This window comes from Cricetulus griseus, chromosome X, assembly GCF_003668045.3.
Source record: "Cricetulus griseus strain 17A/GY chromosome X, alternate assembly CriGri-PICRH-1.0, whole genome shotgun sequence".
Taxonomy (NCBI): Eukaryota; Metazoa; Chordata; class Mammalia; order Rodentia; family Cricetidae; genus Cricetulus; species Cricetulus griseus.
The window spans coordinates 84,333,339-84,352,060 of record NC_048604.1 but is presented as its reverse complement, the minus strand read 5'-3'; the positions used below and the strand labels follow the sequence as shown (position 1 = coordinate 84,352,060).

General features: G+C 32.1%; 1 protein-coding gene across 1 annotated transcript in view; it reads left to right on the top strand.

Moving 5' to 3' along the window:
- Positions 1-18,722, top strand: part of Dmd (dystrophin) — a 1,637,847-nt gene that overhangs the window by 300,117 nt on the left and 1,319,008 nt on the right. The window contains exons 15-19 of the mRNA XM_035449892.1: positions 2,724-2,965; positions 7,248-7,428; positions 13,631-13,776; positions 16,142-16,354; positions 18,302-18,415. Coding sequence (XP_035305783.1) covers positions 2,724-2,965; positions 7,248-7,428; positions 13,631-13,776; positions 16,142-16,354; positions 18,302-18,415 — 896 coding nt within the window. The remainder of the gene's footprint in view (positions 1-2,723; positions 2,966-7,247; positions 7,429-13,630; positions 13,777-16,141; positions 16,355-18,301; positions 18,416-18,722) is intronic.

The following is an 18,722-nucleotide window of genomic DNA, read 5'->3' as shown; positions in this document are numbered from 1 at the left end:
CACTTAAAGCTCTGGTATACTTACTCACCTAATCAAATGTAAGACAATCAAGTTTAGTGGATCAGACTACCTTTAATTTATCTTAGCATTTCTCATTTAACACCTACTATGCGGTTTATATTGCTATTTCAGTAGTCATGAACTTGCTTCTTCTAGGTTCTTACGAAAATAAAACATTGGTGACAATATTTCTTTGAGATATCTTATGACTTGTACTATAGCATAATCTTGAGACATTTCATAACATAATTTAAACATTTTCTCCTGTGCATTTTTAAGTATGCATTTTATTTATTAAATTAATTAGGTGTTTCATTATGATACATTTATTCCAAAGTGAGTAATTATGCAGTTGAAATTTTAGATTCTTCTCTCTGAAATTTTATAATAAATAAGCTTATATCTACAGTTATGTAGTACCTCACCCCCAAACTATATTGCTATAAATTTTAATCACAAAACTAATGTTCATAAATAACATATCATATCAGACCTTTGTATCTTAATATGATTGACAGTCCCCTTAGCTATTCAGGGAATTAGAAGAACAATTAGTCACAGAATAATGTGAATTTCTTGTGTAGACAGGTATAGGGAGCACTGTATCTATTATTTTTATATTTTCTTCTCATTATTTATATGGTAAAATACAGTATCAGGAAAGTAAAGGATTTTTTGCCAGTGGTATTTAGAAATGCTGCTTTTTTTTCTGATGTCATGTTGGGTGATTTAAGATTGAAATTCCTAGGATTGTATGCATGCTTCAATTGAATAGTCTTGCTTGATAGAATAGTATGATTTTAACAAAAAATCTAAAAGAACTGATCAGAGTAAAGTAAAAGAAGATAAACTAATGAAAGTATTCCATAGATTTTCCTTAGATTTAATCTTTGAAAAGGATGAAGAATATTGTGCAAGTTGCACGTACCACAGACTTGTTAAGGTTGCTTGGTATATATACAAGTCAATATAAGAAATTAGACTTCCTTAAGTCTTACGCTAATTTAAGTAAAGATACACAAAAATTGATTCTTTTAAACAACTTGGCCTTCTACTAAATCAAATTTGTTCTTCATATATTTGAAGGTACTGAGTTTTGCTCTTTGAAACTGCTGCACATAAATACTGAAATATGAAACCTGCAACTTCTCAGTGTTCCAAAATAATTGGCCTTACAAACATAATTAGTTTCAAAACTGCATAATATCATTTTAATCAATTTTCTTCTTTGTATGCCACCACTTAGTAAGGGAGTTGATCTAAACTACTGGATCTGTGAAAATTTTATTTTTATGAACTAACTTTATAATGTCTTGAGAAGTTTAACAGTGACATATTATCATGTTGTTACAGTCCCTTGTTCTGTAGGGTAGCACACACTTGACTTAATCGTATATCATATTGTCAGATGATTAATATTTCATCTAAAAAAGACAAATTTATTCTCTAATATATAATGGTTATTACAAGGAGTAAAGTGTCCTTGTGTTTCTATTTGAAAGCTGTAGATAGATAAACTTCAACATTTGTAATTTAAAATCTTTTCAGATAACTTGTTTTTCCACATGCTTGCTTTATATCATGTGTCAGTGGATAGTCTGATTATTTGGGGAGAATTTATACCTTAAAAAGGGAATGAATGATTTTAGATGAATTTTCTTTTCTAAATAGCATACAAAACGTATTCCAACTAATTCCCAAACCTGTATTTTTATTGAAACTGGAAGTTGTTTTCATAATGTATATTATTAGAAATAGTGATATTACTATTTAATTAATCAATGTTAATTGTATATAACATTTCTTTACAAGCATCTATGGTATAATTTATTATTGATCAATCCACATCAAAACTTTGGTCAGTTTTCCTTTCCTGAATCTTTACTACTATTCTGTATTTTCTATACCTTTATTTAGTATTTTAGTGCATTAATGTTCCTTGATAAGTTTCTTTTTTCTGCATTTCTTTTTTTAATTGGAAAAATTGTATTTTTTCATTTTTATTTAAATTAAAAACAATCTTATTTTATATGCCAATCCTAGTTCCCTCTCCCTTCCATCCTCCCATGTGCCCCACGAACCACCTCATCTACTCCCAAGGGAGGGTGAGCTTTCTGTGGGGATTAATCAAAGTCTGTCACATCATTTGGGGAAGGACCTAGGCCCTTCCCTGTGTGTCTAGGCTGAGAGAGTATTCCTCCATAGGGAATGGGGTCCCAAAGTCCAAGCACTAGGGTTAAATACTGGTTCCACTTCCAGAGACCCCAGAGACTGCCCAGGCCTCCCAACTGACACTCAGGTTCAGGGTGCCTGGTTTGGTCCTGTGCTGATTCTCCAGCTGTCAGAATGAGGTCCATGAGTTCCCACTTGCTCAGGTCAGCTGTTTCTGTGGGTTTCCCCAGCATGGTCTTGGCCCCTTTGACATCACCCCTCGCTCTCTACAACTGAATTCTAGGGGTTTGGCTCAGTGTTTAGCTGTGGATCTCTGCTTCTGCTTCCATTAGCCACTGGGTGAAGGCTCTAGGATGGCATTATAAAAAATTCCCATTTCTAATTGGATATCCCCTTCGTGTCTTTATCAGAAATTCATTGAATTCATGTGGAATTATTAAATGCTGAACATTTTTATAATAGAAATACGTCGCTTTTCAGATCACCTCTTTTTAGACTGTGGCTTCATGGGACATGTATTTTGTTTTGCTTTGCTTTGTTTTGTTTTCTAGAGGGTGCTAATGCTGAAAGTATCATACAAGCCTCAGAACAACTGAACAGCCGGTGGACAGAATTCTGCCAATTGCTGAATGAGAGATTTAACTGGCTAGAGTATCAAAACAACATCATTACTTTTTATAATCAGCTACAGCATTTGGAGCAGATGATAACTACTGCTGAAAACTGGTTGAAAACCCAACCCACCACCCCATTGGAGCCAATAGCAATTAAAAGCCAGTTGAAAATTTGTAAGGTAAGACTTTACTCTTTATATTTGGAGCATGATCAATAGGCATTTCTTGGCAAATTGCAAGAGGAGCACAGCAAACTGTTTTATAATGAGATTTCAACTCCCAAGTATTTAGCTGAGCATATTCAATATCAAAATATAAACAAAGAAAATCCATTTAAATAAGTACTGTATTGATATTGTAATTCTGGCATTGATGTATATAATTTATCCAAGGCTAACTGATTTTGTCAGTTTGCAGAGGTTTCAGACAGTAAGTATAGAAATCACATTTCCTATAAAAAGAATGGCTAGTACACTGGAGCTCTTTTCAGATGTAAAATAAAGAATATGTTGAAAAAAACTGTAAGCAATAGAAAGAACTCAACAATAAATCCTTATGGTAAAAATTGGATAAAAAAAGAAATCTATAAAATTAATGGCACATATAATCCTGGACATTTTAAGTGGTGTTTCTTCACAAGGACATCTTGTTCTACAGATGAAATTTGAAGAAAGGACAGGTCAAGCCATGCTATTCCCTCTTCTAAGACAGAATCAGTGTAGAAATTGTGAATACACAGGAGAGAGTCAGAACCCTACAATAAAGGCAGCCTTAAGAGTGAGCCCAAGGCGCCTGCATGGAAATAGAGCGAGAAAAATAAACAAGCAATTTTATCATCCTCTCTGCCTGAAGAGTTTGGACAGGGCTCCCCACTGACTCAACTTAATTAGGAGGCAAAGAATAAGGAGGCGTGATCTGTAAATTCTCCTAGGTCATGAGAAGAGAATGAGAAAACAAGGTGGAACTACCACCAAGGGTGCAAGTAAGAAATTAAAAGAGCTCATCTTCAAGTGATGAAAATTAAAGTTAATAATCATGAAAAGAAATTGACCTTTTCCAACCCTGACTGTAAACTCCACTCTGTTCCTAAGAAACAAGAAGTTGTTTAGAGTCTAGGTTAAAGAACATCATGGACAAACGTGATAGACTGAGATTTACTGATAGACTGAGATGTGTATATTTAGTATGAAAAGAGATTAATCTGCATACTTTCAACAAGAACCATTTAAATGAAGGCTGACTGGATATGGACAATTGACAGTCTTGGTCTGACCCAAAAAATTGAAAGCAAATGATATTGGGAAATGTAATGATGTTCTGAAAAAAAAGGGGGGGGGGAGGATAGAGTATTTTTTTCTTCAGTCTCTGTTAATATACTAGGAAGTAAACAAACACAAAAATGTAGTTGTACACAATAAATGCAAAACAGAAATGCCTTTGCATAAATGGGCAAACACACAAACTGTAGAAATACTATGTTTAGATGTATTTTGTAATTAGATACTAGAGCCTACAGCCTGTTCTCCATTTCTCTGAGGAATCATTCGCATGCACTAGTTGTTGATAGAAAACTATGGTAAAGACAGGCTTTGTCATGTATTAAGTAGAAATGGTAAGGATTACATGACATTTTTGCATTCAAAGAAAGCATGGAAATATAGTAATAACCTGTCTTAAACAACCAATATAGAATGATGATGTTACCAGAAGAACAGTGACTTGAGAGTCATACCACAATCTTTTCTTAATCTCAGTCACAGGTAGAAATTACACACAGATGTATAAAATATTCTATTAGTATGGAATTACTGAAAGTGAAAATATCTCTTTACTACACTCACTAACAAAGATCCCAGTCCTTTTGGCACTATATCATCCCATTCTCTCAAAAATCTTTCTTTCTGGCCTTTTGGTTCTTGATGATTTTATTAATAGGTTTATGTAAAATATTTACTGGTATAAGAATAATATCATTCACTGAAGAGCTAAGATTATATTAGTGGCCTGTAATTGATGACTGGTATTGATGATTGATTTTTTATTCAATATTTTTCTTTACTTCTTTTGGATATTTTTGAACATTAGAATACAAATTTAGCTCATGCTCAAATATGTTGGAGGTGAGAAAGCCTTTTCAGATTTGTAAGACATATGTTTACATTTCCTCAAGTGGGAGAAGCTCCTACTTGATGACATGTTATTTAAATATAGATAATTTTTTTCTTTATATATTACATCCCAAACACAGCTTCCCCTCTGTCTAAATGTACATAATTTTAAAGGGAAACACATTCAGGGAAGATTTTTACTCTGGGGGACAAAGAACAACAAGTTCCTCTCTGAAAACAATAGCTAATTGTTAACAAGATACAAAGTTGAATATTTCATTTCAAAACGAATATTATATCCTCAATCTTCAATTTCTAAAGCAATTCAGTTGTCAGTAGCAATGAGTCCTACTGTGAGGGACACATAGCTAAATTCTTCTCAAACTTACCTTTATATCTTTGGAAATAAAAGAAAATAGCTTTGCCCATTTATATTCTTGCCCTTATGAGAGATTATCTCAATCAATACTCATAACATAAGATTCTCCAAATAAGCATACATGCATCCTAAATCAACAATTTATTTTGCCATTTTAGTATGATTTCCAGTAAGCTCAGATTTAAATTTAGTTCCTAATTGCTATAATTTTAAAAATTTCCTCTCCATCTAATTGGCTCATGATCCCATTTTTAATTTTAATTATCATGCCTTTTGCATATTAAGTGCTAAACAAACCCAAATACTTTTTGAAAGGTAGCATAGATATGAATTATAAGTAAGTAACCATGGTAATAATGCACTGAAAAAGAGAATTTAAGATGATTAATTAAGGTACAAGTATATATGTATATATGAAACATAAAGTAATTGCAACTAAACCTGAAATGAGACTAAAATATTTATATAGAAAACAATATGACTGAAAAATACAATGTAACTTCCAAAATCAAGTGTCATGTATAATTTTAAATATTCAATATTTCATTATGAAAAAATAGAGGGTCCATGTGGCCCAACCCCTAGGAGATATTTAGTAGTTAACACTTGTTCTGTAATGGGATGTCATTTTATTCAGGGGTATAGCCACTGACAATTTACTTGGTCAGGTACATAATTTTCCACCACCACAGTGGTAGGATATTCAAAATAAACTCACTGGGTCATATATAAAAGTAAGAAATGAACTAGAAGGATTTAAGAAGAGTTCTGGTAGCCTAAAAAATATTCATGAAAGGTGGGAATGATGGGTAAAAACTGATGAATATTACTAAAAACTTTTGTGAAACTGCCAAACATTATAAAACAATGCAAAGCATATATAGGTGACAAACACCTTCATTCCCAGCACTCAGGAAGCAGAAGAAGGTGGATCTCCATAAGTTCGAGACCAGCCTGGTCTACATGAGCTAGTTCCAGGACAGCCTCCAAAGCCACAGAGAAACCGTCCTCTAAACCACCCCCCAAAAAGAAACTGACAAGATATATTTGTATTAGACTCATTAGTGTATATTATTTAGGCATATTAGTCAAAACTATTATCTCAAGGATTAATCAATATTTTATGTGATAATATATATATACATATATATATATATATATGTATCTTATATTCTGTCTTCAAAATTTAGTGTTCATTTTTATCACATTAAAATACCTAAATATACACTACCAATATGTCAGTTTCTTAGTTTCTGAGTATTAAATACAGCTTGAGAGTACTATAGTGGACTTCAAAATACGGTACATATGATTTTTGTCAGAGAACAATTGAGTACAGAGTACAATTGAGATTGAATGTGTATGACAAGAGAGTGGAAAACCTGGACAGTTCCCTAAATAAAGAGTAGCAATTGACTAGCCATAAAAGGAAATGATGACAGATAATTGCAGATGTAATCATATATATTTGTACATCCATAAAGAAAATATTGTATAAGCACATACTATCTATATTGTATAGAGATTTATAAATTCATATAGTATATTTTATACATACAATATATTTTCAACCTGTGAATTGAAAGAAATGATATTCACTGAATGACATTAGAATTTAAAACAAAGACAACTTTAAATAAAAAAGGATTAAAAATAAACAACTTCATTTGATTTAATTTAGTGAAATTTTAAGTGATGTTCATTTATAATACAATGCCAACATACACATTTGTGTGCTTTAAAGTTCTAAATGATAATATTCTGAAATTAAGATACATCATACATGATGAGCCAAAATGAGCGAAAAGCTATGCTATTCTTAAAATTAATGACTTAAAATAGAATATGGATATTTTTAACAAATATTTGTTAATGATAGTGACGATCTCATATCATTATCTGTAAACAAATTTCTTTGTTACAATATAATATATGCAAGCTTATATATTTGTAATACTCTGGATTGTGATTCAGGATGAAGTCAACAGGCTATCAGCTCTTCAGCCTCAAATTGAGAAATTAAAAATTCAGAGTGTATCCCTGAAAGAAAAGGGACAGGGGCCAATGTTCCTGGATGCAGACTTTGTGGCCTTTACAAATCATTTTAACCACATCTTTGCTGGTGTGCAAGCCAGAGAGAAAGAGCTACAGACAAGTAAGTAAAAATACTTTTAAAGCTAACTTGAAATCTTTGAAATTGTGGGTAAAATATAAAATACTGAAAAAGATCAAATAAAAATAGGAATAACCACTATCAGTGGAATAATCCTTCTGTTAGTAAATGACAAAATAGTAATAAATGATGCTTCCTACAGCTACAACTTCTCCATGGTGGGTTACAAATTCCAGAATCAGGAGTTTTGAACACTTTTGAAAATAAAGAAGCAGTTCAGTAGACTTTCACAAGATTTCTTATTATTTAGGTGGAAGTATTTGTGTAGGCATCTTCTGATGGTCTGTCAGGTCATCTGAGAACTATATACCTTTGAGAACTGCATCTCCAGGAAGGACAAATTATTCCTTCAGCTATATTTTATTTTTAGAAGTTAGTAATTACATGAATCCATTTTTATTGATAAAATAGAAGATAAAAAAGAACAAATATGCAAATTTATATCATGTGGCTAACAATTTTAAGATGTCTCTTTACAAGTATTTCTGGAAGATATTAGTACATAGTATTTCCTTGAAATGTCTGTTTATTAATTTTAAGACAAAATTTCTTACTGCTTATCTTTGTAAATATTAAAAAATATCATTTAATATATTTGTAGAGTATTTTGATATAACCAAGGCTTTACTAGACCCTTTTTATGAAATTAAATTTTACAGTGTGCATTTCCTTTTTTCCTGCTTTTTAAAATAGTTTTTGCTAAGAGGTTTATTTTTCTATTTGGAAATCAGTCAGTAAATTTTTAAAATGATGACAGCTCCCTCTAGTGGACTGCAGTATACTTGCTGCTAAGTTCTGACTGAAGAAGATATTCTCCATACTCTTAATTTTTCATTCATCTTAGCGTCATTGTATTTTATTTTGTGATGAAATCTATGAACTTTGTTTAAAATAAAATAATTTCAATGAATATTCTATAGCTGAACTTCTTCATTGGAAAGTTCTTTTAATTTTTGTATGCCTATTAAGTTCAATCTTCAGGTTAAAGGAGTCTGGAATAACCATATTGATAGCTGACGTTTTCCTATGTTTTTACAATGTAAATATTTAGTATTCATTTTATTTACATACTTATCAATACATACATATAATCATCAGTGTGCACATGAAAGTTATCTATGAAACTTTCCCAACTGTCCTTTCCACACCTGGGATCCAAACTAGTGTGGCCACTTGGGGTCCATGGGAAAGAGTGGGTAGACAGTTCACAATACAAATGGAGATGGGCTAGAAAAAAAGGGTAAAGGGCTACAGCATATTTACCATCCTAGTGTTTTTATGAGTATTTCTTATATTTTTGCCTACTGTTTTGGAAAACTTGGACTGCTTATCAACTATTGAATCAAGGCGATTATGACTTCATGTTCCTTCTGTTTCTATTTTGTGGAATAATTTGAGGAGTATTGGTATTATCTCTTTTTTGAATGTTAGAATTCTGTTCTGGTCCTTGTTTTGGTCCTTTTTGGGAGGGGAAAATTTTAATAATCACTTCCATTTTCTTGGAGAGTATAGATCTATTTAAATTGTTTGCATGATCTTGATTTAACTTTTGCCCATTTCTTTTATATTTTCCAATTTTAGAGAGTACAGGTTTTTGAAGTACAACTTAATGATTCCCTGGATTTTCTCGGTGTCTCTTGTAATGTCTTCCTTTTTGTTTCTGATGTTTTAATTTAGATACTTATTTATAGTTTTGATTTTCCTCAAAGAATCAACTTTTTGATTCATGATTATTTGTATATTTATATTGTTCACATGGTTTCTATTTTTTTTGATTATTTCCTATAGCCACTGCTCTGGGGTGAACTTGCTTTTTTTTGTTCTAGAGCTTTCAGGTGTGCTGTTAAGTTACTATTCTGAGATCTCTCCAAATATTTTATGAAGGCACTTAGTGCTATAAATGTCCTCTTAGTATTGCTTTCATTGTATCCCACAAGTTTGGGTAGGTTGTACATTCATTTTTCATTGAATTCTAAGTATTTTTTATTTCTTCCTTGGCACACTAATCACTCAGTAGACAGTTCTTCAGTTTTCATGAGTTTATAGAATTTCTGCAGTTTATCTTGTTAAAATCCAGCATTAATCCATTGTGCTGTAATAGAATGCAGGTAGATATTTCAATTTTCTTTTATCTATTGGACACATAGTGTCCAAGTATGTGGACAGTTTTGGAGAATGCCCCATGAGGTGCTGAGAATAAAGTTTATTCTTTTGGTTTGGGTGAAATGTTCTTTAGATAACTTTTAGGTCCATTTGAGTCATAATGTCTTTGTGCTGCAACATTTTTCTGTTTAGATTTTGTCTGGATGATTTGTCCATTGGTTAAAATGGGGTATTGAAGCCTCCCACTATCAATTTGTGATTTTCAATTTTTGATTTAAGTCATCATAGTGTTTTCTTTATATGCATGGATGGCCTTTTATTTGGGGCATAGAAGTTGAGAATTTAGACATCCTCTTGGATTTTTCCTTTGATGAATATGATATGTACTTCCCCAATTTTTGATGAATTTTGTTTTGATGTCTACTTTGTTAGATATTAGATATTAGAAGCAGCTTTCTTCTTTTGGTCATTTGCTTTGAAAATCTTTTCCCAATACTTTACTGTTATGTAATGTTTATCTTTGGTGGAAGATGTGTGGATTTTGTTGTCTTATCCATTCTGTTAGTTTGTAACTTTTTATTGGAGAATTGATTCCATTGATGTTGAGATATATCAATGACCAATGGTTGTTAATTCCTGTTATTTCCTTGTAATTGTCAGTAGTAGTAGTAGTAGTAGTGTAGTTGTTGTTGTTGTTGTTGTAGGTGGTGGTGGTGGTGTGTGTGCGTGTGTGTGTGTGTGTGTGTGTGTGTGTGTGTGTGTGTGTGTGTGTGTGTGTTTCCCTTTGTTAAGTTTTACTGATATGAGATTTATTTTTTTCCAGTGTTTTCATGGGTGTATTTAGAGTTTTCCTTCTAGTACTTTTTGTAGTCAATATATTGGTTGGTAAATACTATTTAAATTTGACTGTATTGTAGAATATCTTGTTTTGTCTATCTTTGATGATTGAAAGTTTGGCTGGGTATAGTAATCTGGGCTGGCATCTGTGATCACTTAGATTCTAAAGCACTCCTGCCCAGGGCCTTCTGGCTTTTAGAGTCTCCACTGAGAATTTGCTTGTAATTCTAATGCATCTGCTTTTATCTGTTATTTGGGCATATTCTCTTGCAGCTTTTAATATTATTTATTTGTTCTGTGTGTTTAGTGTTTTGATTATTATGTGGCAAGTGGTCTTTCTTTTCTAGTACAATCTCCTTGGTGTTCTGTAACCTTCTACGTATTAGGCATGTCCTTCTTTAGGTTGGGAAATTTTTCTTCTATGAATTTGTTAAAATATTTTCTGGGCATTTGAGCTTGGAAACTTTTCCTTCTTCTATTCCTATTACTTAGGCTTTTATCTTTTCACATTCTTCCAGATTTCCCATCTGTTTTGTGTCAGGGATTATTTTATATTTGACATTTACTTTGACCAATGTATCTATTTTTTCTAATGTGTCTTCAACATATGAGATTCTATTCTCCATCTCCTATATTCTGTGTGTTGTGTCTGTAATTACTTTTCACTTACCTAGATTTCCCATTTCCACATTCCCCCTCAGTTTGCATTTTTCTTTATTGTTTCTATTCCATCTTTAGTTCTTGAACTGTTTTATTTATTTCTCTCCTCCGTTTGATTTATCTTGGTTTTGTTTTTTCTTTATGGAATTTGCTGATTTCCCCTATTTTTCCTCATTTTCTATAAGTGACTTATTCATTTCGTCTTTAAGGACCTTTATCATCTTCATAAAGTTGGCCTTAAGTTAATTTGCTTGAGTTATGTTGGAATATATGGGCTAACTATACTGGGATGGCTGGGCACTGGTGGTGACATATTTCCCTGACTGTTGTTCTTAGACTGAAGTTTAGGCATTGTATTTGGGGTGGTATAGGTCAAGGTGCTCATTTCTGGGTTTTTCTTTGTTGGGTAGGTATCTTCTTCCTTGGTTTCTGTTTCCTCTCTGGTCTTCTGGTTGCTATGGCCTGGGGTTTAGTAGAGGCTCTCTGCCCAAGCTTGGTCTGGACTTCCGATGGCTTGGGATGTCCTCTGGTCCACCAGGGTTTCCTGCCCAAGTTTGTGGCTAGAGTTCTGTTTATGTGTAGCCTATAATCTGGATGCGGGTCTTGTAGGTTTCAGGATCTTGGTCTGCCTTCTGGTGGGGTAGAAGGCTTCTGCCAGGTTTTCAGAGAGTTGGCCCAGTCTCTGTGCTTCATGATGCTGGTCTGGGTTTTGGGATTTAGGATCCTGGCTTGGCATCTGGTGGGGAAGGATGCTTACTTCTGAATTGTGGGCAGGGATATGGTAATGAAAGGGGAGGAGCAGTTGGAGTTATGCAGGGCAATTGTGGGTGTGGATGGAGTGAGGACAATTTTACTTGGGGTTCAGGATCCTGGTGGAGTAGGAGGCTTCTGCCAGAGGTGTAGGACAGGATAAGGTGACAAGGAGAGAAGGGAAATTTGGGTAATGTTGGTCAGGCATAGATGAGAAGCAAGGATAATATTTCCTGGAGTTTAGAATGTTGCCTGGCCTCTGGTGGGATAAGAGGCTTATTCCCGAAAATGGGAGGGGCAGTAGGGATTATGTTGGGTTGGAACAGGCAGGACTTTAGGAGTGTTGTGGTGGATTACCTGCTTTAGTGAGCTGGCCTGGCTTCTGATAAGGTAGATGGCTTCCACCAGAGGTATGAGCCCAAATATGGTGACAGAATAAGCATGAAATATACTGTAAAAGAAAAGCATACCAAATTATATCAAAATACTGGACCAAAGCAATAAAGCAATACCAGCTGAGCCAAAAACAACCCCATCTTTACCAAAATATCTTAAGAGCAGTTTCAAGGACACATACTAACATTCTTCTCTTTTGATACCTCTTGATCAAAGCACCCACAATTCAAATCACACTCAGCACTACTGTTTTTCATGTTCATACTAGTATGGCCCATTAGGACACATTTACATTGTTCATCTGCTTTTATAATCCACAGTCCTTTAAACAGAAGCATGATCAAGCCTATCGTAATATCTCAGTCCTTATTACCAACTTCTTTCTTATTTAGGGTTTCTATAGCTGTGAAGAGACACTATGGCCACAGCAACTCTTATAAAGGAAGACATTTAATTGGGTGGCTTAGAGTTTCAGAGATTTAATCCATTGTCTTCATGGTGGGACATGGCAGCACATGGTGGCATGCATACAGACATGGTGCTGGACAAAGTGCTGAGAGTACAGAAGGAGCTGCATCTTGATCCTTGAGGCAGCAGGAAGTGAACTGAGATGTTGGGTGTGGCTTGAGCATGCATGAGACCTCAAACCCTGACTTTAAAGTGACACACTTCCTCCAACAAGGCCATACCTACTCCAACAAGGCCACACATCCTTATATTGCCACTACCTATGAGCTTATGGGGGCCAATTATGTTCAAACCACCACATATAACCTAAATATTTTTCAAAGTGGGTATAATAGTTCTATATAACATAGTCTATTTTACCTCAACTTTAATAAATGTATATTATCAGTAACAACTAAGAAGAGTTATCTGATACTCAGTGTTGTTAAAATACACTCAAAACATAAAACACTTTCGTGTAATTTGTTACCACTTCCTTTGTTTCTACCTATTGTGGTTTTTTTAATTATATTGTAGAATGTGGTAAAAATGAACCTTTAAATGCACTTTCTATATGAGGCAGGCTAAACAGGCTTGCACATTTTCTTTTTTCCACATGTAGGTGTTTATATATGTCTATGCATCTATATTTCTGTGTATTTATTTGTAAATGTATACCAACTAATATTTCATGTAAATATGAGTAGTAATTAAAGAATTTAAGTGGAAAAATAAATAAAATAAAATTTAATATATCTCATAAAATAGTTTTAAACTACCAGATATGTATTAGGTAAGGATTTGGCTTCATAACACAACAAAATTTCTTTATATTTCAGGCACAGATATTGATTAATACTTAATATAATATAATTGCATTTGATGAAAAATAAGGAAATGTGACAGGTTTAAATTGATTTAATTAGTATTCAGTTTCCAGAGTTTAAATCAATTTAATTATTACTCTCTTTCTTTGTTCCCTTTGATAAAGTCTTTGACACTTTACCACCAATGCGCTATCAGGAGACAATGAGTACCGTACAGACATGGATCCAGCAGTCAGAAAACAAGCTCACTATACCTCATCTTACTGTTACTGAATATGAAATCATGGAGCAGAGACTCGGGAAATTACAGGTCTGCAGATATTTGAATGTCATAAGCAACAAATAACATGTCTTATTCATCAATATCTTGCATTGTTGTTGCATTAAATATAAATAATGATAATAATTGTAGGAATCATACGTTAGAAATCATTTTTTTCAATCACAGTTGAAAATGAAAAGGAAAATTTGATAATAAAACTTGACATTTTCTTCTTTCTGTATAGACACTATTTCATAAAAGAACACACATATATGAATATTTATGCTTATAATAAAAGTACTACCTTTAAGATAATTGTGGAATAACACTATAATTTTCATTTAGTTTTAGTCTACATTTAAGAGATCAAATATGAGTATTAAAATTAAAATTATTGTTTTGTCATTATTATGCATTTTATTAATCCTGATATCTTTGAGCATAAGTAAAATAAATAAGTTTATATAATTAGAATTTTATTTTAAGATTATGATGAATATTTGATACTGAGTAGCTATTTTAATAGCTTAAGTCAGAAAAGTTTAAATGCTAATATGAGAAATTAATGTAATGTAAGGACATCTGAGGACTAATTTTTTGTTGATTCTAAAATCACCATGTTGTGTATTCATTTTTTATTTGGAATATATATTTATTATAGTTAGAAATTCAGGTATCATCAAGTTCTCCTCCCCCTCCTCTTCTCCCCTGCTCTTTCTCCTACCTACCCCCCCACTCCACCGTGCTCCTAATATGTTTTGGTACTCTTGTCCCTTTTCCCTTCTGTAGATGGGATGGGGGTATCAGTGGGGAGCATGGGAGAATGGCAGGGAGGATAGGATTGATATGGAAAATAAGACTGTTTCTAAGTTAAATAAAATTTATAAGAAATAAATAATGAATAAACAAATGACAAATAAAAACTAAATTCAAACACTGATTGAGTTCTAGATGTGGTAAGCCCCTATGCAAATCAGGACTAACATGAAAATCAAAGACAGTATAACTGTTTCAAAAATTACTAATCAATAAACACTGTCTTCAAACTTAAAATAAGAAAAAAGAAATTAAGTTATTGTATGTATATTTTAAGAATTAAGTTAATAAAAGTACTATTACATTTTTGCTATTTCAACTACATTTTATATGGCTGTATATTCATTATTTTAAAAAGAAATTTTAAAGCAATTTTATTTAAATAGTTTCTTATATAATCCCAAATTATAGGTTATTTTCTCTATTATAATATAGAAAAATAGCAGCAGGTTTCCTCTTTCTGCATATTTGATGCAGTAATTCTGATGTTCATTTGATAAAAGTGTCATTCAAAACTAATAAACTTCAGGAAAAAATGTGAGCCTGTGAAGATAAAGCAATTAGGGAGTATAGAAAGTACAAAACAAAGGTTGGATAAATAATTAGAAATTGATATTAGAACAGACAAACAAGTTATAGATGAGCAGTCAATAAGTGCCACTGGAAAATGTAAAGACCCTGTGCCATAAGGGAAAACCAAAATTATAATGCACAATGAAGTATTTTAAAGAAGTAAGAATGGTGATATATTTTAAATATCTGGTAGAAAGTCATTTGTGTCAATAAGATTCAAGAACAGCCAATCTAAAAACACCATAGAAGATAAAAAATTACACAAATAATTTTTTCTAAAAATATGAAATTATCTTCAAAGAAAGCCATCAAGAAGATAATAAAATTTGAATAATCCTATGAGTAATTACAAATGCAATTCTAAAAGATGAAGTACATCTTTCCTAGTGTATAGTAAGTATATAAATAAAGTAAATAAACTCAAGTAATAATGGGAATTTTAAATTTTTTAGAAATCTCTTCAGTATTTTATATTAGTACATACATTTTCATTCAATTGTATATATGAACATAATTTATGAAAATTCTGTGTATTTATACAAATATTAGAATGTGTTCAATGGTACATGTAGATGAGTGTAAACACAATTCATAAAAGTAGAAAGTTAGCAATTAAGCATAAATCTTTAGTCAATTCATATTAGTACTCAGCTATCTTGATAGCACACTCGATTTTATCATACATATAAATATAATTTAGTCATAATTTTAAGCTGGAAAGTTGAAGATTGGCTTACTGAGATTACACTGTAGATAAATTAAAGTGCATTACTTATATAATAAACATAATTATTAATGTATAAACATTCAGTAATATAAGGTGTACAAAATTTCTGGCTATGTAAAATATGCTTTGGTACTTACTAGTCATTATTTATAAGAACACATGTAGATTGGTTTATCAAAAATTATACTTTGTTTAGATCTTTAAATTGCATAAGCTTTCATTTAATTTCTTCTTGATATGACAAAAACTCAATTATGCATCATTTAGTGTAAATGCACTTTGCTTTTTAATTTTGAGGCTTTGCAAAGTTCTTTGAAAGAACAAGAAAGTGGCTTCAACTATCTGAGCACCACTGTAAAGGAGATTGCAAAGAAAGCACCTGCAGAAATAAGTCAGAAATATAAATTAGAATTTGAGGAGGTTGAGGGGCGCTGGAAGAAGCTCTCCACCCAGTTGTTAGAACATTGCCAAAAACTAGAGGAACATATGAGTAAACTTCGAAAAATTCAGGTAAGTCAAGCTTTTGCTTCTTATATCCATACTTATTTTCCCCATAGCAATACATTGTACAATGTGATAGGAATTATATATTTGATACCCAGATTGCTTCAAAGACATCGATGAGATTAAAAGACAAATATCCCACAAATGAGTATAACTCGACTATTTTTCCTAAGAAAATAGTAGTAAGTTATTCTTGGATTTTCTACACAATTGAATTGATTTTTTTCACCAATACCAATTATAGTTAATTTTTAACATAATAATTTAAAACATACTTCTTCCATTAGTTATATTTTCCTTAAGTTGTACATATAATTTATCTTACAACATACATACATACATACATACATACATACATACATACGTACATACATACATACACACACACACTACATTACATTACATGTACATATATATATGGCAGGTGTATATTTTCATTACCATATTTTACTTTTGACTCGTGAGTATACATTTAATTTGGCTACATTGATTCCCCTGCAATAACTTCTATTAAATTTATATATTAGTAGTTCTACCACACTAATACTAACCTGGATTGCCAATAGTTATGTATGAGTCTGAAATTCTAAAGTAGTTAATCTCACATGTTTTGTTGTTCTTAGTTGTGTCTCTCTTCTCAAATGTGAATTATAATATTTGACCTAATGTATCTCAGTATTAAAAGAGATGCTTTCAAAATAGAGCAGAAACTCAATTCTTTGGAATATGTTCGATATTTCATCCATAATATGTATGTTTTATCATAAAATACATAGTGCACAAATGTACTATGTCATGAATGGTCATGAATGTTTCACATTGTGAGAGTCCTTTCACTTACAGAATGGAATTAAACACAGAAACAACAATAGAACAATAATCGCAAAGGTCTGTTACCAGTATTTTTAAAAAGGGGAAATACAGGTTGGGTATTTTTCATCATACACACATCACCATAAAAAGGAGATAGATTATTGGCATAAATTTGGAAAATAGATATGTGTGGAGTAAGAATAAAGTTTACCTTGGATATTATATTTAATTCATCATGGAGTCCATGGGAAGACCTGAATGATGATAATGGAGACATGGAGGGGAAAATAGCCTTGAAAGATATCAGTAAGTTGATAATGTTGAGGTCCTTAGATTTAGTCAAATGCATTTAAAACTGTAGCTACTAACTATATTTTCATCATATTGAAAGAGAAACTTTATGTGAAGCATATAATTTCAATAGAAATTTCCGGAAGGGGAAATTATAAATATGCATTGTACTTTAATTACATGTAGTTAAAGAGGTGACAGGTTTACATTTGAAGAGTGATGAAGTGAGGTATATAAAGAGTAATGCAAGGTAAAAAGCTGGGAAGTGTTTGTCAATTTATAACTGAAAAAAAAATGTCATTGCTTGCCTGATAATTATTTTTAACTGGTCAGACAAATAAGAAGGTAAAAGCTTTGTCTTTAAAGGTAATAAAATCTTCCCTTAAAATCCCCCAAATGAAGGAACTGTTTGAACTATAAACTGCAGAAAACAATTTCAGGAAATTCACGTTTAGGGAAGCTATAAATACACCATTAGGTTGAGTTTATTGTTCATTGTTTTATGTACACGAAGGACACATTATTAGTATTATCACGCATTGTTTTGTAACTTTAAATTTCTCAAGAGGGAGTATGATTTAATGTTCTCAAGAGGAACATCATAAAACTACATTTGGTAGTTTTTTTTTTTTTTATTTTTAACAATATCAGACTTCATACACCAATGCTTATACTATAGTCCATAAAATGCAGTCTTAGTAAAAAATTTCTTTTCTAGAGTAGATGCTATGAACCATCGCTCAAACATGGGAATTGTCTTCTGGCTTGTATTCAGACATATCATCATGATTAAATGTGTTGAGAATAACCAGAACTTACTCATACTTTGAAATTGTTCTTTTATTCCAGAATCACATAAAAACTTTGAAGAAATGGATGGCTGAAGTTGATGTTTTCCTGAAAGAGGAATGGCCTGCCCTGGGGGATTCTGAAATTCTAAAAAAACAGCTGAAACAATGCAGAGTAAGATTTTTATCTGATGTTTTTCAAATGATATCTTTTATATGGATAATACCATTTAATTACCTCAGTCACTTGCAGTTGGGACAGTACACAATCATTTGCTGATGGGAGAGTTCGCAATATCTGAACACATTTTTTTGATGTCCTAGCACCTAGAACATAAAGGTTATAGATATTGCTAAACATCCTTCAAGGCCTTCAGAAAAAAGTTTTAATATCCAAATAATAATAATAATAATAATAATAATAATAATAAATAAATAATAACGTGTATGTGGTGTGTGTGTGTGTGTGTGTGTGTGTGTGT